General features: G+C 41.1%; 2 protein-coding genes across 4 annotated transcripts; one reads left to right on the top strand and one right to left on the bottom strand.

Annotated features, from left to right (window-relative positions):
• Window positions 1-1,156: 1,156 nt before the first annotated feature.
• On the top strand, window positions 1,157-3,961 carry rnaseka (ribonuclease, RNase K a). The gene is made up of 4 exons (XM_079295467.1): window positions 1,157-1,278; window positions 1,992-2,074; window positions 2,962-3,085; window positions 3,689-3,961. Exons 1-4 carry the CDS (start codon window positions 1,204-1,206, stop codon window positions 3,704-3,706), a joined length of 300 nt encoding a protein of 99 aa, XP_079151593.1. The 5' UTR covers window positions 1,157-1,203; the 3' UTR covers window positions 3,707-3,961.
• Window positions 3,962-4,077: 116 nt separating this feature from the next.
• On the bottom strand, window positions 4,078-17,759 carry alox12 (arachidonate 12-lipoxygenase). 3 transcript variants are annotated; one of them, XM_079295064.1, is made up of 15 exons: window positions 17,506-17,759; window positions 15,231-15,377; window positions 14,924-15,125; window positions 13,786-13,867; window positions 13,567-13,689; window positions 13,063-13,169; window positions 11,325-11,497; window positions 11,026-11,169; window positions 10,278-10,481; window positions 9,534-9,620; window positions 9,268-9,437; window positions 8,201-8,322; window positions 7,176-7,276; window positions 6,915-7,085; window positions 4,078-5,802 (listed from the first exon to the last, which is right to left on the bottom strand). In XM_079295064.1, the coding sequence occupies exons 2-15, from the start codon at window positions 15,375-15,377 to the stop codon at window positions 5,623-5,625; spliced, it is 2,013 nt and encodes a 670-aa protein (XP_079151190.1). In that variant the 5' UTR covers window positions 17,506-17,759; the 3' UTR covers window positions 4,078-5,622. The 3 variants fall into 3 exon arrangements, with proteins under 3 accessions (XP_079151190.1, XP_079151189.1, XP_079151191.1); XM_079295063.1 differs by having other exon boundaries at window positions 13,567-13,867; XM_079295065.1 differs by lacking the exons at window positions 14,924-15,125; window positions 15,231-15,377 and having other exon boundaries at window positions 13,567-13,867.
• Between the last annotated feature and the right edge of the window lie 3,420 nt (window positions 17,760-21,179).

A 21,179-nucleotide genomic window follows, 5' to 3' on the forward strand; every position in this document is an offset into this window, starting at 1 on the left:
TGAACTCAGCACGCAGCACATCTGGTGGTTTGCAGAAATTATAAAAATGATTATAGCAGCCGTACGTTTAAATCCCATGCGCGTGCGACAAGAATCTGCGGCTATGTGTTTTCATATTACTCTTACATATCAAACTACAATACAATTATATCATCATCTTGGGATTTGTTTTTTGGCACCAGCTTTACAGAATCAGACATATGGAACAGTAGAAACAAGACCATGTTGTCCCAGACCATTACATCTTGTAGACTACATGAAAGTTGCCCTTGTTCAGAACAGGTATTTACTTCTTTGACAGCTGTTCAAGGACAACTTCCTGGTAATAGACTTTTACTTTATTTGCAACTTAAACACATGGGAGCAAATAACAACAATGTGTTTGAAAAGTCAGTACACAGAGTAACAACGGAAAGGAAATAAAATAAAAGAATGAAAATGGTCTGTGTGGCTGAATATTTTAGTAATTCCGACAGTGTGGACTTCATGTCCTCGTCGTGTCGTTTAAACCGGTAAATAGCAGTCAAAATGCACCACCACCGGCATTTACATCCAAATAGCGTAAAATATTCACACTAATGCAACACATTCAGCTACTTGTATAGCAGATACACACAGTTGGTATCTTGATTCACTTGGAAACTAATTGCAACATAACAAAAGTAGATATTTAGGCTATAAACCAAGTGTGACGTTACCACAAGGTGGACCTAACTACTTTGAAATAATGCTTTAATAAACAGGGACGTCTCCTCTTCTCCCAATTTTACCGATATTACGTGAATGCAGCATCAGTGATAGGAAGGTCACGTGATGTGTTCTTTTACATCCAGACAATTTATTAATCACTTCATTAAAACATCTCTAAGAGCACGCGCGGTTACTTTCTGACACCAATAATCGTTATAAAAGTCTAATCGGACCATTTCTATATATGTATAATTAATTGTGTTTGATTCAGCATGCATCAAATCAAATATACATAATTCGGCAAATTTAAATACAATATTTGCTTTTATGTTTAAGTCAGTAATTAACTTTATTTAAAAAAAGAAAGAAAAGCTTTTAAAATAACTGACTAACGCTCAGCTCTGTCTATCCCGGACACTTCCGGGGTGTTCCGTCACAAGTCACATGACCGAACAAGTGACCGATGTCGGACCAGCAAGTCAACTTTCTTCTGCCACAGAACAGAACTTAATCATGCGTGGGTTGATTTGTGGACCAAAACTCGCCGCGTGTGGTATCGTGTTGAGCACGTGGGGGGTTATAATGTTGGTGAGTGTGATTCTCTAGCTTTGCTTTTTTTGTTTCTTGGTAATCATGCCTTCATTTCTCTACCGACCACAGTCCAGAACTAGAACAGAACTCAGTGCTACTGAACGCGTGTTGTTCTCGCGTTGGTATGAATGTGGGAGTGAAAATATCCCAAATTACTTCCCAAACGAAAATAAAACTTATATATATATATATATACGTATATATATATATATATATATATATACGTATATATATATATACGTATATATATATATATATATGTATATATATATACGTGTGTATATATATATATATGTATATATATATACGTGTGTGTATATATATATATATATATATATATATATATATATATATATATATATATATATATATATATATATATATATATATATATATATACACACACGTATATATATATGTATATATATATATATATATATATATATATATATATATATACACACACGTATATATATATGTTGCACGTCACTAGGTTTGGTCAGATTCATTTGATGTAATACAATATTTACATTGTGCATAATCATACTTCGGACGAGTATTTAGGTATAATTCATAATGTCTGGTGTTCATCACATAAAGAGCCTCAAATGTTTTTTTGTTTTTTTCCACCAATTATACAAGACATGAATGTAATGTTAGTTCGTATCTTCAGGTGCCCTTCAGTAACGAGTCTCCCTCCTCTTCCTCAGGCCATGCTGGGGATCTTCTTCACCACACATTCAGCCGTGCTGATTGAAGACGTGCCCGTGACTGACGACAGCATCTACCAGGAGTAAGGCCTTTACCGTCACACCTCACTCCAGATGTACACGGCCGCACCGAGGCTCGATGCCTCAGCCTCTCTACTTAAAGGGTCGGCGCGTCACAGCTGGCCACATGTTCCTAACAAGTAGGGGTCGGTGTTTCACCTCTACGACTGGGTCCGTACAATCTCAAGTTACAGGCAACAGCCAAACGCCTAACGAACAGCAGGTCAACAATACGCTAAATTCTACGGAATTGCTGAAACTCTGACATATTAATGCCAGCGAGCGTTCGAACAACGCTTCAACGGGGACTCGCTGACTGTTTTTGTTGCTTATAGTGCAAACGCAGCATAAGATAAAAAACAATACTGCTATCTTATAACGTTCTTGTGTGGCGTCTGCCTATAGTTTACGTTAGCCGTCCGTGTGTTTGGCTCAGATTGTCCTCCTGGACCGTGGATGTATTTACCAACGAGCCCTCGGGACATTTCTTCTTCTTCTTCCTCCTCATGTTGGACTGAGGACAGTCTGGACGCTACAGTAACTCACTATCGCGTCTCGGGGGACCAAGTGGTATTAAAAGACAGGACAGGCCACGGCTAGCTGGTTAGTATGACCATTTCAGTAGATATCTCTGCAACGTAACGTCAGCACGGTAGCCTCATCACAGTGTGCTGATCATGACAGTTCATTCGTTGACTGTAAAAGTTAAATTACAATTCCGGCCAGATCTGACACATTGCACCTTTAACACACAGATAATGGTTTCTTGAACAGTACAATTTGTATTTGAACAAATTTCCCCAAGTGGGATGAATAAAGTATCTATCTATTTTGAAATGGTTACTGCTTTAAGTCTTTTTGTGAGATGTGCACTACTTGGTAGGTTTTAATGCTGTTGTGTCCCCCCCAGTGGAAACCCTCAGAGGATCTACGCCATGTACAAGAGTGTGGGCTACAACTGCTTCATAGCAGCCGCTATCTACATCCTGTTTGGAGCCTTCTCCACCTGCCAGATGAAGCTCAACAAGCAGAAGGTGATTACATTTATTAAACCCTGATCAGACTTAACTCACCTTCTAATGTCACATGCAGGCTCGTTATGACGGCTTGAGAACTACACCTTTTATAAAGATGCGCCATATTGTTCTCGCAAGCAAATTAGAACAGACTGGTCTTAAAGAGACAGCCGCTGAAACGGAGCGTTTCCGACAGGGGGAATACAGGTACATTCAGACACAGTATGAGGAAAAACAATTGTCTTTTCTGAACATCAAAGCATGTTAACATGTTGTAGTAGAAACCCAAAATACAAGTATGAACCCGAATATGGGCATGATATGTCCACTTTAAAATATGACCCCCGGAATGCTTTGGACCGAACAAACGAGATAGTGTCATGTTTTCTTTAAGAATTACCAAAAAAAAGGCTGAAAATGTAACTCTCCAAATAAAACCTTAAATCACACACATTATGATTCGGAATAGAGTATGTGTGAAAGTAGTCATATCATGATCATTATTTAAAACCACCAATATCCATCCATCAGTATAATGTGATGATAATGATTCAACTGATTGATGAAAGATACTGTTCTCTGCTGTTAATGATGCATGCTTTTTGTGTTGTTCTTCTTCAGGAGTACCTGGTGCACTAGCGCCACCTGCTGCACTCAGGAGCTCCCAGCGGCAGTGTTCGGTCGCTGTGTGAGGAAGATCAGTTTATTTAAAATGATATTAATTCTACCTCTGATCACAAGGGCTGAAATGATTTGACTGAATCGGTAAGAAGGAAAGAGAAGAACTGGAATGCTAATAGTCTCAGAGATTCTTCTTGTTGGAAAATGTAAAAGGTTGTAAATGATTGTGTCCTGGGTTTGATACCGACTGTACTGTACAATAGTGTCTGTGTGGAATGTTAGTCATATCAAGTTATTCATTTCTGTCAGCTTGAAATCATATTCTGAAGCTTGTCCTGATTCTAATGTCCAGCATCATTTCCAACATTAAAGGTATGTTGAGACCTGAGTCAGCTTCATTAGACTGTTTATTTCCCACCAGCCCCGATGTTTCCCTTCTTCAAAGTTTGCTTTGTTCATGACTTTCTAGCTTTTCAACACATCAACTGTCTCCGTAATTACCAGAATATAAAATATACAACGTGGTAAATACCTAAAGATGAAAATATTGGCAATAGAATAAAATCAAAAGAGCGCACTGACAAAAATAACCCCTGTTTAGCTCGACAAAAAGAGCTTAACTCAACGTGGTAAATTTCCTCCTTGGTCTTTCGACTGACCACCGACTCCTGGTCCACGACCTTTGACCCCTTCCCCGTCGACCACCCGATGCAACGTTTTCAGAGACAGAAGCAACTCTACGTCCAGCATTCCACTCAAAATGGTATGTTTCATGCTTGAATTATGAGCACAATTCGGTAAAACAATGCGGCGTTAGATGTGGTGAGCATGGTGTTGATGTGGCTGAGACACAACCAAACTCCCTCTGGTGGACATTCAGACACGTTGGCTGATCAATTTAACATGTCATAAAAATCATAAATGGTCGAATATTTATACAAAGAAATGTATGTATTTTTTCCCTACTTAGCTTTCTCACATTTATTCTGTGTTTTTACAACATTGTATCATTAAGGAAGCCCCGAAAGTGAAACATTTATTTTTTTAATAGGTTTGGTAGGCTATTTGTTTTTCAATTAATATTATTACAATATTATTGTTGTACTCATTTCAATGTTGATATTTGCATTGGTATCAGCTGACAATGTATGTTTATAGATGGCAGTGGCACGGCCACCCTACTCACTGTACCTTGCACATGTTTAAAATAAAAACATGAATATATGAACCTGTGTATTATTTGAATAGCTTAGTATTGAATGCACAATAAAGAGGTATGTTTATACATGGTACTAGGCCCATTTAATATAAAACACAATTTTATACAATATACTGTATATAGTTGGGGGCCCCTGCTCCATCTCTCAGTTTGGGGGACCCGTGGTTTAGCCTGAAGCGACTGCAACATGTTTTAATGAGTTTCCTTTAAGCACAATGCTCTGAGTTCCCTCTGGTAAACACTTACGAATGTGTAATGTATGTGTCCAGGGCTTTTATTGTGATAAGTAAGAGAGAAAGAAGTGGATCTGGTCTGCGCTGCCTTTGTCAAGGTTGAAAGTAGTAATAAAGTGTGTCATCTTGGTTCGGACCACTGAGCCTTTATGTTGTTGAACACTACAGAGGTATTGAACATGTCTGTTCCACTCAACGGGATTGGTCCACGCCTTTAGTGCAAAAGCTCAGAAATAAACAACCTCGCTCCATAAGAACAATTGTGTCGCCCCATAATATTTTGTGGCCTGTGAGAAAGCTCAAAACAGTTAAAAAATATATTTTGATGTGCAAATTAATCCCACTAAATAAACAAGGGATCCATTTACAGAGTGTGTAAAGGTCTCACTTGCCTCTCAGGGCCTCCATAAATCACAGCAGATGTAATTAGAATCTTTTTCTGCAATAATCAACTGAATAAATCTTGTAGTCTGTTAGTCTCTTTATATCGTGATGCTGTTCTCTATGCGGCTGGGCAGGAGGAACAGGTACTGAAGCTCCAGTCCTTCATTCTGACTCATGATGTGCTTCTCAATCTCCTTCAGCTCTGCTGTGAACCTGTCAATCACCTCCTGGGCCCGCCCCTCCGTGAAGTGCTCCTCTGTGTATTGGCCCAATGGAATCTAGGCGGGAGAAAACACATCAGTACGTCTATTTTATAAAATATTCATGAACATCATGGCCTCCAGTGTCAGGGCGGTGTGTGCTGTCTGAAAGACCAGCGGCAATGTGCCAAACCGACCACGTTTAACAATCATAAACAATAAACCTTTCTTGTTTCTGACAGGTATTTCATCTTATTATGAAACATAATAAACACTATTACACCAAGTTATTCAGGTCCAAGAACACAAAACGTTCTTGTCTTGACTTTCTCACAGTACTTTTTAATACTGCGTTTTTCCTCATTTTTCTTATTTGTACTTTAATTGTACGCTGTATTATTTGTGTTATGTTCTTTTGTTATTTGATTCATAGCTAAATTTTCCAACAAGTATCACATTAATCTTAAGTAATCTAAATCTTAATGTTGTTATTTTTGATAATGCTGTAATCCACATTAAGGCTGAATTTCCATGATTTTAACTTGATTAAAATGAATAAAGTTAAAATACCAACTGAAATGACAGTGTAAAACCTTCATGTTTTAAGACCAGCCGTGATCCCCGCCCTCACCCATGAATCTCATCTTCATAACGTGTTAATGCAACCTCAATGTGCTTCATTATTAATATCTATACTCCATGTCTGTGCATTCATTTTCTTATTTTATTGACCGCATGCAGACATCAACTACTCTGGAATACTTTATACTGAATAAATGGTCCTTATAGAAACAGAAACAGCCAAATTATGAGGGAGCTTGTTCCTGGAAATACACGCCGCTGGTCAAATACTTTCCATTCCAAGTCCATTCCTCTCCATTGTTGTGGTGGACTCAGTCTGCTTGAATGAATAAGTGAGTGAAGTGACTCAGCTGCGGAAGCCCAGAGATGCAAGTCAGGAAAACAACAATCTGGTTATCTAAATTGTTTTCTCTCTCATGTTTGTGACTTAAGAACAGGTGGAAAATGTATTTCTCCATGCACTCTAAACACAAGATACACGTATTGTGTGTTGTGTGTTATTTAGAACATGGGATAGTGGTGCAATGTCAGCTTATCAAAATTAGTATTTGGAGTCCTCGTTTAATATGTGATCTATTGCCACATAAAGCAGACAGAGGTGGACTCACTGCGTCTGGCTGTGCTCGCCCCAGATGCCATGTGATAGCCATCTGCACACAGGACTGGCTGACATCAGGAAGGGTGGCCATGATCATCTCCATGGTGACAGCATCCTTGTCTGTTGGGTGAGGGAGTCTCATGGTGCAGGGGGTGTTGGGGACCCAGGCACACCAGTCAAACTGGGAAAAACCACCAACAGAGAGAGAATGAGTTAAAGCCCCTCTGTGCAGGATGTGACTGTGCTGAGGACTCCTTGTGGTGTTCAGCACCTGTCCGTTGTTAGTGGCAGCGTGCTGGGCGCTACTGATGAAGATGGCCACTGACAGCAGGGTGGAGAGTTCCTCTCTGGTGCTGAGCTTACTGGGCAGACCTGAGCAGACATACACCATCAAGAATTAAATGCACAAACAATATATCATTTCTGACAGCAGTTTTAATGAATGATTCCTGCAAATGTTGTAAAAATGTGACATATGGTACGTATTGAGACATCAGAAGGATGTGACATTTATGCTGGCTCCCGAGTACCTTGCCTCTCTACAGCTCCCCTACGGCACCAACAGTGTGTAGCTACGTAACGAAATACGTGAGTCTGGAGCGGATAACTTAAGCTAATTCATCCAGACTCCTGGTGCTTCATCACGCTGGTTCATCCCATTGGCTAGTTTTCCATTTGCAAATTACTTTATCAGCTCATGTTACAAAGCAAACAACAGCATATCCATGGAGCATGCTAAGTAACAGCTAGCTGGCTAACCTTAGCCTGCTTGCTCGCTAACGTTAACGCCAATGTGATACTATCTGAGTGGATATGTTCGTTGGTTAGCTTGCCAAATTACTTCACCAGCTAACGTGATCCATAATTCCATTGTGTTACGACAAACGGTGTTGATTTTAGCCAACAATAAATGATGCAGTGGTACAAAGCCAAGGAGTATAACTAACTATTGCTTTCTATGCTAAGCTACGGTTAGCTAGGTGGCTGTACCTTAGCCATGGATCTTGTTTTTGTTGCTTCGTACCGTAAGCTAATGAATTAATTCGCAAACGGCAATCTAATTAGAATCAATAGTCCAAATAAAATATAGGAATATCATACAATCATATGATATATTGTGATGTAATAACGCTCGGTGTGCAAGCAACAGGATGCTGACTGCAGTTCACTTAATGGCCACCGGTGTCACACGCTCCACATAGTACCTTTAAGATCTTTATAAAAATGCCCTGATGGAAGTGTGCTTTTTAACCTGTGAGTAAATAAAGATAAACATGCAGGATATTAATAACTGACCAAATTTGGGGAGTTCTGCGAAGCCTTCCAGTGATATGTCTCTAATCCAGGCTTGGAGCTCCAGGTCCTCCTGCACATCATGGTCTGACTGGTAGTACAGGCCTACCATCCCTGAGACAAAACTGAAGGAAGAGGCACAGTTAAATGCATCTGGCCCTCGTGATGTCCTCAAATTACAGAATGTATTCCCTCAAATCAATAGCATGAAGTGAGCTTGTGTGAAACTCAACCCAACATACAGAAATCCAGAGGAGCGTATCAGCCAGACCAATACACCATGGCAAAGGTTCATTTAATGCAAATATTCATTTTACAATGCAACCCATGTCACACAAATATTTGGTACTTTACTTTTACTGAGCATTATCACTTCTAAATGAGCATGTGAAGAAACGCAGAGGAAGCATTTAACAAATGTGAATCTGGGCTTCCCTTTTCCATCACTTTCGTTTGATATATCAATTGAACCACTTGCACTGCAAATCCAGAGCAACTGTGCATCCCCATCACCTTCTCTTCAAAGAAAATATATCTTTATGCTGATGATGTAATACTCTATTTACACAGCCACTTCAATGTCCAATGAAATGATTCAGAAGTACATTTTGTGTTTGACATTTTGTAGCATATATATTTTTTAAATCCAGATATAAAATGATCTACAGTGACTCTGCATCGATGCTTTTCCATACTGTGGCGATTTGAATGTATCTGAGTATAGATAGAAGGACACTAATATTGAAAGGTATCTGTGTGCTGTATTCATTGTTTTAGAAACATATCCAGTGTGGATGGTGAGCAAAGTGAGATCTAGATACTGGTTGGCTTACTGTAAACCATTTAATGAATACATTTTAATATTGTGAATTATGTTTAATGGTCCAATCAAATCTGAAGGATTCAAATCGCTGAACAAGCTACCAAGCACCTAAATATTCCATGTAATTTAGTCCCATTATTGACGATAAAGACGCTGTAACTTCACTTTGGTCTTCTGGTTCTCAGAATAAAGCAGCAGACAGCTGTTGTGTCCTACCAGCTGCTAGTATGAGCACAGGGTGTAATACCTGAGTATGGCCTCCCACAGCATCAGACTGTGGTCTCTGTAGAAATAGTTTGGGAGCTGGGAGACGCCTCTGTCGGGGAAGTCATTGGGAGGCTGGAGGGAGCGGTAGGTCAGGCCCTTGTACTCCCTCTGAGCCAGAATCACCAGGCCTTCACCACCCGTAGACACAACCTACACACAGTCATCCCCATCAGATCGTTAAACACATCAAGTGGGTTTTTAAATCAATAATGTGTCTGTGATGAGGCGGAGGGCCCGGTGACACACCCTTTTGAAGATGCCAGTGGACGAGAGGAGCTGAGTGCGCCCCCTACAGTTGATCTCTAGAGTGTAACGCAGATGAGGGGCCATGAGCTGCAGCGGGAAGACACAGAACAGAGTCTCAAATGACAGCACCAACAGCTGGACTGTTACTAATCAAGGTCTGGATAAAGGTAAAGTAAAGGTAATTCCTCAGCAATAACAGCCCGACAGTCATGTCACTTTCTCTTTTTAACACAAGCATTGTTTTCATTCACTAATTATTGCTTCTACTTTTATCACATTATCATGTTATCATTGGTGAAACTCAGCACTTCCTGCAGATGTTTCAAATTAAAAGCTTGCTATTAAAAGGGAGGGATTATGAGCCACTGGTGGTCTTTTATTGTGAAACATCTCTGCAGGGTGTGTTGAGTTTCATTAACTTAACAGCAATCAAAAAAATGACAAAGTGGAAGAGACAGGAACCAATTAGTGGACAGCAACAATATCCGTTTTAAGCAGTATGACATGACTGTTAGTGAACTGATATAATTAGTGATATGGGAATCTATGAATTCATTCAGACAGCAGAACAAGGGACATAGAAATAAAGGTCTCAAATAGAAGTCTGGTTCCCTCTGCATTTGATGTACATTAAAGCTGCAGTTGGTAACTTTTATGAAAACAACTTTTTGTCATATTTGCCCAAACTTTCACTTTATCCTGACAGACTAACTGAAAACTACAGTTCTATACAATATGACTTGCCTTATATATAGGATGCACAGCAGGCAGCTGTCTCAGTGTAGCCACACAAAACACCTCTATCACCAGGTGAGTCCTGAGCAGGTGAGACAGCAGCTGGAACACCTGGAACTCAGAGTGACGAACCCACATCTTAGCCAATAGCCAGGCCAGGGGCGGGTCTCTGGGCAGGAATATGGGCGTGTCCAGGCCCGGAGTCTGCTCCAGCTGAGGACAAGGAGGTGGAACTGTTAGTCCTGTTCCACTGCATTAAAGGCAACCTGAACTTCACGTGTGTAGGACCTCCCGGACCGTATGATAAGCCGTTAGGATTATAAAAAGCTGTGCAGCCTGTCACTGATGTTCATACATGTTTTTTAAGCATTCATTCAGTTTTGTCTTACATTTACATTCAATGTTGTCAAGTTTACTTTCAGTATTTTACAGGTTTTTGTTGAATTTTCAGATTTTCACGACGTTATTTCAGATTTACATTCAATATTCTGAGATTTTGATAAAATGCTCTTTGCATTCAGGTTTTCACAAAATGTTCTTAGATTTTCTTTCATTTTTCTATGATTATATAAAATATTTCTCAAGTTTAAATTAAGTGTTCTCAGGTTTTTCTATATTTTCTGTCAGATTTATATAAATATTTTCAGGTTTTCATTCAATATTCTCATATTTTCAGTATTCTAAGGATGCATTCATGAATCCCAGATATCCTTTTTATGTTTTTCATTCAATAACTTGATGGGTGTGAATGAGATACCTGTATAGCAATAGGTATGAATCTGTCATCTGGGTGTTGGTACAGGAGACAGAGTGGAGCAGCGATGTACTGAGGTTTGCCCCTGATTGTATTGGTGGGAACCCCATCCATGATGGCGTAGTCCAACAGGTAGATGTTACCTGCCTGGACAGGAGAGAAGCAGAATATTAAGAAGAATCTGGACATGAAAGGAGCAGAGAGTATGAGCTGAATGAACGGACAAATGACACAATTATGCAGTTGCTGTATTTGTTGTGTCACAATAATTAGTACAGATCATAGTGATAATATTTCTCCACTTTGAGTTCTTTGTCCAGGTTGGTCCTGGGAGCCATGGAGCTCTGCACCATGTTTGGTACTACAGGGAAGTTCTCTGGCAGCTTCTTGCACCTCTGGATCATCCTCGGGTTGGAGCCGTTCATACACTGGTAGCCAAAGAACTGGTCCTCCTTCCAGTGCTCCATACAGTACTCTGAGTAAGAGACACATATACTGGATGAGTAATTAACCCTGGAGGCCATTGTCAGATAAATCTGTATCAAGTACTGTACTTGTTAGTGAAGTATAATCAGTCACGTTAACAACGATAATAACTATCGAACCAGGTGTCCTCACCAAAGAACGCAGAATAAGTGGTCTGTGGTCAGCTGATTACGATCCATATTGAAGTTGTTTATTAGACGGCGACCTCTAGAGGCCAAAGTAATTATGACAGAAGCAAAGACAGAAGTCAGGTGACTTAGTATAAAGAGAGAAGTCTGCATAGGAAAGATGGATGGATGGGTAAGGATGCTCACTCAGAAGACCGCTGTTTGTGTTCCATAAAACCAAAAGTGAATATGTTGAGGTATTTTAAGTTACGTTCTTAGCTGGTGTACTTATGCAACATACGTAGCTACGTTATTTTGACCCAAACTATGATATTTTCTTTAACTTAACCACGTAGTTCTGTTTCACGTTAAATACAACAGTCTTTGGGAGTCATTGACCTATTCTGTAGTCATAGGTATGAGGATGTGTTAATTGAATGACTACACCTCCCATGAAGCTTTGATACAACGTCTACTTCTATGACTCACATGACAGCTTCAAAGAGAGTGGTGATAGATTCCCTCTTTAGCAAAACACATTGTGTAACAGAGGCTTCGACAAAAGTTAGTCGAGAAGAGATTAACTAGCTAACAGCTAGCTTGACCCGTTTGTCTGACAGTCAAAAACATCTTCGAGAGTCTGACTAAAGACCTACATATCTGCTGTGCATGAACAGCAAGCTACCAAGCATGTTCGCCAGCTAACTTTGGGCTTTAAGACCTTTAATCTTGGAAAGCACAGATATAAAGGCTCAAGTATGCTTCAAAGAAAGTAGGCTGTAGGACGTGCTGTCTGACCACATCCAAAGCTAAAATGTTAAAATGACAACTATTAAGAGTGTTGTCTTTACCAACTGAATTGATTTTCATTGTGAGATGTATTCCCCATGCCATATTCAAATCAAAACACAGAAAACAAATTGTCAGGCTGTCCGTCATGGCTGCCATTAGCTTGTGTCAGCCATGACGAGGTCCAGCCATGGTTCCGCCCCCAAGCTGTGATTGGGCAGTTGATTGTTGTTCATTTTGGCATAAACAACACATCTCCATCTCAAAAAAAGAAAAAGCTTCCTTTCACCTCATGAAAACTAATGACAGTGTTTTGCATTTAACATTGGCAGGTCTACGCTGACACTGAAATAATAACATGGAAAATCCATGTCACAATGAAAAACAATTCATTCAGTAACTGAAGATAATAACGGCAGTTATTTGTGTTTAACATTTATGACACAAGTAATGCATACATAAAAAGCAAATATATATAACAATGTGTATCGTATTTCACTTTATTTCTGTGATTTATTTTTATTTATGCATTCTAAATATTCCATACAATTAATGTGTGTTCATAAAAGGATTGTATATATTAAACAGATTACATTTCTTGTCTATAAGAAAGGTAATTTTCCCAATCAGGTTTTGGGAGGAGTGCGTATTTACCCACCAGCTATGGGGCTTCGCAGCTTCCAGAAGATCCGTTTGAAATCGTCCAGGTCGCTCCAGGACTTCCCGAAACTGATAGCCAGCTTCTTTAGGGACAGCTCCAGCAAGCTGATGGAAAGAACGGGAGCATGGTTACTTGATGTTCATCACGTTGTTGGCCTACAGATCTGATTAGACAGCACAGTGTAGGAGCTCAAGTCTTATAGGGACCAGAAGTCGTTGTGAGGACCAGTGTCCGTTTTAAACCCTCGTAGTGAGGATATTCATGCATTGTGAGGACATTGTCCACGGCCCTCACTACTTTAGAGACTGTTTGAAGGTTCAGACTTAGTCTTAAGGTCAAGTTTAGAATTAGGTTTAGGTTAGGATAAGGGTAGGTTGTGGGGTTATGCATTAAATGTGGCTGGTTAAGGTTAGGATCAGAGGCCAGGGAATGCATGTTGTTAGTGTGGGTCCTCACAAGTATTGAAAGACAGACGTGTGTGTGTGTGTGTGCACCACCTACGCATAGTGCAATGAATGTTCAAAGTCACTCCTCTTCTCGTTGTCGAAGCGGACATCTTGAGGTAGATCTGCTTCTGTTTTAGCGTCGATACATCTGGGCATCCCTGGGGTCCACGTTACCCATCTGAAAGACAGCGACACACAGCATGACACCAACATGAATCCATTAAAAACCTTCGACATATCCAGTGTGTTTGTTGTGTCGTTGGGTGTGTGGGACCTGTAAGTTGTCTGTCTCTCCTGCAGCTCTGTCTTCCTGTGAGCCAGCAGCTGGGGTAAGGAGTCGTCCCTCAGTGTCTTCGCTACACGAGCAGCAGCAGGAGGGAGACAGGAAGGCGCACCTTTAGCAACAGCTCAGACCTACAGGGGCTCATGACCTCTGCACCAACGTTTAGAGGCGGGGCCTCAAATTGTCTGTTTTCGGCAATGGGTAAACATATGTTTTTTGTTATGATTCTGCCCCTACAACACAGGCATCATCCATTTCTACATTCCTTTTTGCGAGGGGGAAAGAAATTGCTAGTTTTTGCTGGGTTTAGGTAGCTTGACATAACAGTAAGAGGCAGAATGACTCCACCTTCGACCTGCTGTTTAGACTTTTGTCGTAAGGATGTGGTCCCGCTGTACAGATCGCATTTACACCGGGCTGACATCCGTATACAAGACCACATCTGAATGCTCCATTTACACCTGCACTAACATGTGGTTTTCCAGATCCACATCACATGTTAAAGCAAAGCTATTGAATGAAGGCTGGTACACTGGGAGTTATGGGGTTTGGCACATGTGCATTGTAACTGGAGTGTACGGTAAGTAGATGTTGGAGGGTTACAGCAGCCTGACAGAACTTTTAAGGTACGCTCAAATGGACATCGGCAGAAATACAATATTCTATTTTCAAATAGAAAGTGTTTCTTTATGGTCTTTCATTAAAGATCCTTTCATCCCCCGACCCTGATGATCTGAAGCATGACATCTCCTCTTTTAACCCCTTCTTGGTGATGAAAACTCCAAATTCCAGAGTCTCAGCTCAGTTTCTTAGAAATTGCATTCATAATGGATTATTCACCAGGTCAGCTTTTAGATTTTAGGAGTGTGTCCTTTCAGTAAAGATTGAGAAAGTAATAGTGTGGAGGTCGGGGAGTCGACACTGCTCCATCCATCGAGGACCAGGCTGGTCCGTAGCAAAAGCTGATTATAAAACAGCTGAAAGAATGATCTGTTCACACACACACCAGGATTTGCATGTTATTGGCCTTGTGCCAGTGACTGTCAGGAGAAGTGCGTCCCTTGCATCCAATGTAAGAGCTGCAGGCTCACATGAGTAGTTGATTCTGAATTCCTAGGATCTTTCCTACCTGTTCCCTCTCTTATCTCCACCTTGATGTCTCCTATCAGCCAGCGGTAACACGGGAAAGTCAGCGCTTTGTCTTCACCCGGAGGCTGCACCGTGACGTAGCGACAGAACCAGTTATCTTCCAACCAGTACCTCTGTTTCTCTAGTCTGACCAGCAGCAGGGCGCCTAGATGCGAAGGGCTGGTCACCTTGTACTGATCCACCTGACACAGATGGAGGGATGGAGAAGGAGGATCGTACCTGCGATCACTGTCTGAACGCACATCAGGCCACTTGTTATCACTTGTTGTCACTCCACACACACTTACCGCTCCACGACAGAAGTCCAGTCCGGGGTTGTCCAGCAGGGTGCGTTCGCTCTCCCCTTTCTCCCCCACCAGGGTGACATAGATGTAGTTGTTGGTGCCTGAATACTCTGATGTACCAGTGGCTACGTTTACAGTGTAGACCTCCATCTGAGGACGTGAGCACACACACAGCTGAACATTTAACTTCTTGTTGCAAATTAGTCTACACTGATTGGACCCGATGGCCCTCCTTCAGGTCTAATCTATTCTAAAGCCTATGCTTTATTTTCTGCAATATAATGTTCCACTGTGGCGGCCCGTCAAAGTCTATTTCGTCACGCCACAGTTTCATAATAAACCGAAAATAATTTGACAGTTCTCAACAGCTGGGCTGGTTGTCTCTCTCCTAGTTTGGCTTGGATGTTTCAAAAAGTACCAAAGTATTGGCATCAAAATATACTTAAAGTCCCAAAAGTAAAAGTATACTCATTTCAAATAATATATTGTCAAATAAATGCAGTGAAGTTAAAGGTACTCGTGTAGTGGATTTGAAGTATAAAGTTACATAAAATGGAAATACTCAAGTAAAGTCAGCGACAAGTACCTCAACGTTGTACTTAAGTACAGTACTTGTTCCAGCATACAGCTAACATATCATCACTTTGCACTCAAAGTGCACCAAATGAATACATTTAACCTTAAAATGTACTAAATTGTCTTCTGGTGAAACATAGAGGCTCCGACGTCCACCTGCCACAGTCCCACGAAATCCTGTGAGCTGCTACCCCATCCCACAACTTTGGGACTGATACGCCCAGGAGCCAGACCTGAACAGCCAGTCTGGATAAGTGGTCTCACCTCAACCTAACACCCCCCCCCCCCTAACCCTACTCAGCTGCTTCTCAATTGTCAACAGTGCAGCATTAGCAGTTAGATAAGATGATCATGTTGATATCTCAGAGGAAGCCCGCATATTTTCACAGGAAATGTTCACTTACTATCAGCTATTCCCCAAACGCTTTTACTGAGAAATACTTAACAACCATCGTCACTCAATTCACAGCAGGCCTCATCTATGAATCATGAGAAAAGAGAATTTGTGCGTAAATTAACTTTACGGACCATTTTTACTGTAAGTTCCCCGTATATTATCCTGAACATGTAAACCAGCACTTTAGAAGAGATATACATTTGATAACTTTGTTTTATGCATGTGTTATTAAAAACATTTATCCATTGTTAAATACTTTATAAATAGATGTCAGAAGGAACCAAACTCTTCATCAAAAGTGAATAAAGTGTAGCTGTCACATATTGTGTGAAGGGACTGGCATGCTGCTATGAGGATCATTCCCTGATAATAATTTGAATACCAGTTTCAGAAGTAAGCTGATGTTTAAACCACACTGATGCAAATGATCGGATGAGACAACAGAGAAGTAGTCTGACAGCCGAGCAGGAAGTGACTACAGTCGCTCCTGTGACGGCCTCTGACCCAGGCAGGGCTCCTCCCGCTCTCTTGGGTTTTTCCTTTGGCAGGTAGAGATAGACGGAGCCATCTTATCTTATGTTTTGCCCCTGGGCAACACCACACCTACATTCCACATTACAGACACCACTGACTTACGGACTCCTGTATTTGATATGGTATAGCGTAGTTTGCGCTGTTATCTCTGTCAGCGCTGTTAACCCTCCAGCGGCCAGCTTATCCGTCGCCCCGTTGAGAGGAAATCCCTCAAACATAGATTTTCTCTGGGCATCTTTAAATGAAATATATATTAATATATAATAAATATAAATATATATTTATACTCTATACATGTGCATGTGGAGCTCCAAGCAGTAACGTGTTGCTTCTGCATTGAGCCAACACCAAATACAGTGATACGCTCCCATGGCAGGGTCAGCTAAAGTACAGACTGCTGTGAGAGCAAACAGATCCACTGAACACTTCAGAGTCGGATGTGGCTGCAGACTCCATGAGTGGGTCGAGGAACATCGGTGAGTTACTTCAAAGGCTTGGAAGCACCTTCATAATAATGTAAGTGATACTTTCACATGGTCGACAACACTCTTTACCAAAGGGTGAAGAGTTTGAAGGCAAATCTGAAATTTGAATACTGCAATTATACAACTATACAAATAAACTTGCCTTGCAATAAAATCTTCATTCAAAAAATACTTGTTTTGGGAGTCCACATCAGCCGAGAGGAATTTACATTCTTTCACAAAAGTTTTAAACTGCCAATGCGTCACGTGAGCATTAGAGCGGATCCACAGTGAGAAAAACACTCACCTTAGTCCAGAATGGTATTCAGAGCCGAGTGTCAGTCCCCTCCTCTTCTTTTCTTCTAGATTTCCTTTGGCTCCGTTTGTGTTCTGGCACTTCCCTCTTTATTTCCTTTCCCCTCCGTATCCAGTTTCTTCTCTTTTGAAAGTCCTCACAGTTATCTGGTCAGCACGGCTGTTTCTCTGCGGCCAGCTTGAATCTTTTTCTGCAGAGGTTTTTCTCCCCCTCCCACTTATTTCACAGCTCCACTGACTCTCTGCTCTCACACTCAGTCCTTTGTGTAGTCACACCTTGCTCTTCAACAGAGAGAGAGAGAGAGAGAGAGAGAGAGAGAGAGAGAGAGAGAGAGAGAGAGAGAGAGAGAGAGAGAGAGAGAGAGAGAGAGTTGCCAAAGGGAAGTTGGGTCACTATGAGGGCTGCACATGTGGCTGTAAGACAGCTCTCTCTTACGGAGCAGCATACCAGCAGCTGTAGAAGCTCCACATTCACACAGAGTGACGCAAATGATTTCTGGCTCCATCTTTAATGGTAAAACTTGAAGAAAAATTGCAATATTCTGGGAAACACATGAGTCTGTTGTCTTTTATTATCTTTTTCATTTCATTTTTCTTTTATTTATAATTACCACTTTGCTCATTTTTTTCGTTCATTACATTTCCTGTTTTGTCTATTTACTTATGGTTGCTATTCTATGAACTAAAGTATGGAATACATTACAGATAAATTAAAGTACAAAGTTGTCCGACCTATGCAATGTATAATGTTCTCACGAAGAAAAAAACAATGGACATATAAAAACGTTTCTTTATTTATTTTTCCAACAGACCCAACAGTTTTTTTAAATATCTGCCTCTACGGTTCAGATATCGCTTCAATATAAAAGTCAAATATAAACCACATGCTGTCATCGTGCTAGTAATATGTTCGTAGAAGCCATGTTGGTGTCAATTTATTATTATGAAATTAGTAGTATAGTATTATTTCCATGTATCTGTATAGGCTACCATATTTACAGTAGGCTACCGTATTTACACAAACATCTCAGAAATGGTGAGAAATTATACTGCTAATATTTTTTCATCAAATACATAATGGTATAGCATTAAATATGATATTGACAGTGAATGTACATACGGTTTTCTATTTTATAAGAAAAAAGCATCACGAATAACGATTCAACTGTTGGGAAAAGCATGTTTTAGACTGACAAGCTGCCGAAAACCTTGTTTTCATGCTGCACTTATTGCACTTATTGTTATTTGATACCACTCAAATTAAAATGAGGAATTTGGATGCAAGGGGTCCGTGTTTCTTTTCTTTTTAATTCAAATGTAAATGAATCCTGAATTACATCTTTAACCCTGTAACAGTCTGAAACATGTGAAGACAGCATCATTACAGGTGTGATTTCATTCAAACAGACCTTTCCTTTAGCAAATACAAACCTGGAATGCTTGAAGATGGTAATGGATTTTATTTTACACACAATACAGATATACAATTCATATACACTGCATTAGATTCAACTTTACTGTCCTTAACTGGCGAATGTGCTGAATCCAACCAGCTAGACAGGTTCGTCCCCTTCGATGTCCAGAGAGCCTCGGTAGAGTGTCAACAGGCAGCAAGCTGACCAGAGAGAGAGGAACAACCGCACCCCAGATATGGAATACCTGGGGTGTTATCGATTATAAGTTTCTATTTGTATCATTGCCTCTAACTGGGTGGCACTACAACTTACCAGGTGGAGGCCATAGAGCGTAGTCCTGGTCCGGACGAGGGGCGGCAGCGGCACCGCCCGAGAGAACATCCTCCTGACAGACAGATGTGCTCCCACGAAGACTTTTGGAAGTGGCTTCGCTGTCCCTTGTGATCGCTGTAACCCAGCGAGCTCGCAATTCATTATCCGATGGAATGTCGTGGAAGCTGGAGTACGGATGCATTGGCAGAACAAAGTTTTTAAGTAACAGGATTGCCACACAATAATAAGCCAATACATTGACATATATATATATGGGGCAGGTTACTGAAGAGCACTAAATAAGTTCACACCAAGTTACATTTGGTAATATGAGAAGCCCGGGGTTACATCACCCCCACGGGATGATGATGCAACAGCCCTGAAACAGATGTAACGCTAAAGGCTTGATGCACGACGTGGGAGTGTTGTGAACCTTCTGTTGACAGTGTGAAGGTTTGAACACGGTCAACGAATGTGAGCTGGTTGCTTCCTCTTCCCATCAGTCATTGTGTGTAAACTGCTTTAGATAAAGGGGATTCTCCTTGATGGATGCTGCCAGTGAGGGGTGACATGATGCACTCTCCTTTCCTTTAGTCTCTGTTAAGAGCCTGGGCGCAGGAATGTGACCAAGTTAAGAGACAGGGGATTGACTTTTAACTCTCTTTTCTTTAAATATGTTTCAAGAATTAGGTCCTTAGCGAAGAGCTGGTGAAGTCTAACTGGGCATGCTTGCAGAAATGTGGAGCTGACATATGGGATGAAGAGAGGATGGGTGAAAAGTTTTAGCTGATTCAGTGATACTGTCTGAAGCACAGGATCATTCTCAGCTGGACCAGCAGAAAAGCTCACTTTGAGTATTTGTACAAACTCATAAATCTTGGTCCTCTCAGTGCTAACAGCTTCACTTCATGTTGTCTGGTCTTGGAATGCAATACCCCCCCAACTCAACCCTTGCCTGTACATGACACACTCAACAGTGTTACACCTAAATCAGTCGGGTTTACCGCTGCACGGACTACTCTGCATAGAGAAAATTAATGTGAAAACCGATGGCAGCAGTGTGCTAAGACCATCATGTGGATGCATAGTTCAGCAGACCTTTGTTTTTTTTTTTACTTGCCACATCCCTTTTTTTCTCAGAACACGCAAGTGTGTCAAACTGTTAAGTGAAAACAAGCAGGAAGACACATTAGCACATTCTCAGCTTAAAGGGACAGTGTGGAGGATTTGGTGGCATCTAGCAGTGTGGTTGCAGATTGAAACCAGCTGAATACAACACTCCTCCATGACTGCCCTAATGTGAGCCGCCAAGAGCAAAACCACTGACACAAAAACACAATTCTTAGTTTCAGGTGATTAGACACTAATGACAACATGTACTTATGAATATGAAATCCCTGAAATGATACACTGAGACCCTTTAAGTCCTTCCTGCTATCTTTGCTCGTCATCCAGCTGCGATCATCTTTCCATGTCGTTCAAGCTCATGTTCTGGCTGTGTTCATAAGCACTTGAAGAGACTCCACAAACCACACTAGTGTTGTCTCAGCGGCAAAACTAAAGTCTGAATACTCGGCATCAGTATTTGGCTCTATTCAGTGTCCCCTCTGTTCTCCTGGTCCCTGATTGATAACAGATGTGTGACCCCAGAAAACCACCATCCAATGCCTTAGTTAGTCGGCCTCCAAGGCACCGTGTCAGCGGGTTGTCGTAGCGACGGTGGCAGCGGAGTCCAGCGTCAAACCTCCGAGCCGGGGACACCGCCGAGTGGTTAATGGTGATGGAGAGGTCACGGACGGGAGACGCCTTTCTTGGAAGACAGAGCAGCGAGTCGAGTTTAGTCTGTGCTGCTCAAAACGAACACAAAAATGTATTTTTAAAATTCCCCAAAAACTGAATCTCTTTCCTCCGTCCTGGTTACAATGGGTGCTAGAGACAG

This window comes from Melanostigma gelatinosum, assembly GCF_949748355.1.
Source record: "Melanostigma gelatinosum genome assembly, chromosome: 23".
Lineage (NCBI taxonomy): Eukaryota > Metazoa > Chordata > Actinopteri > Perciformes > Zoarcidae > Melanostigma > Melanostigma gelatinosum.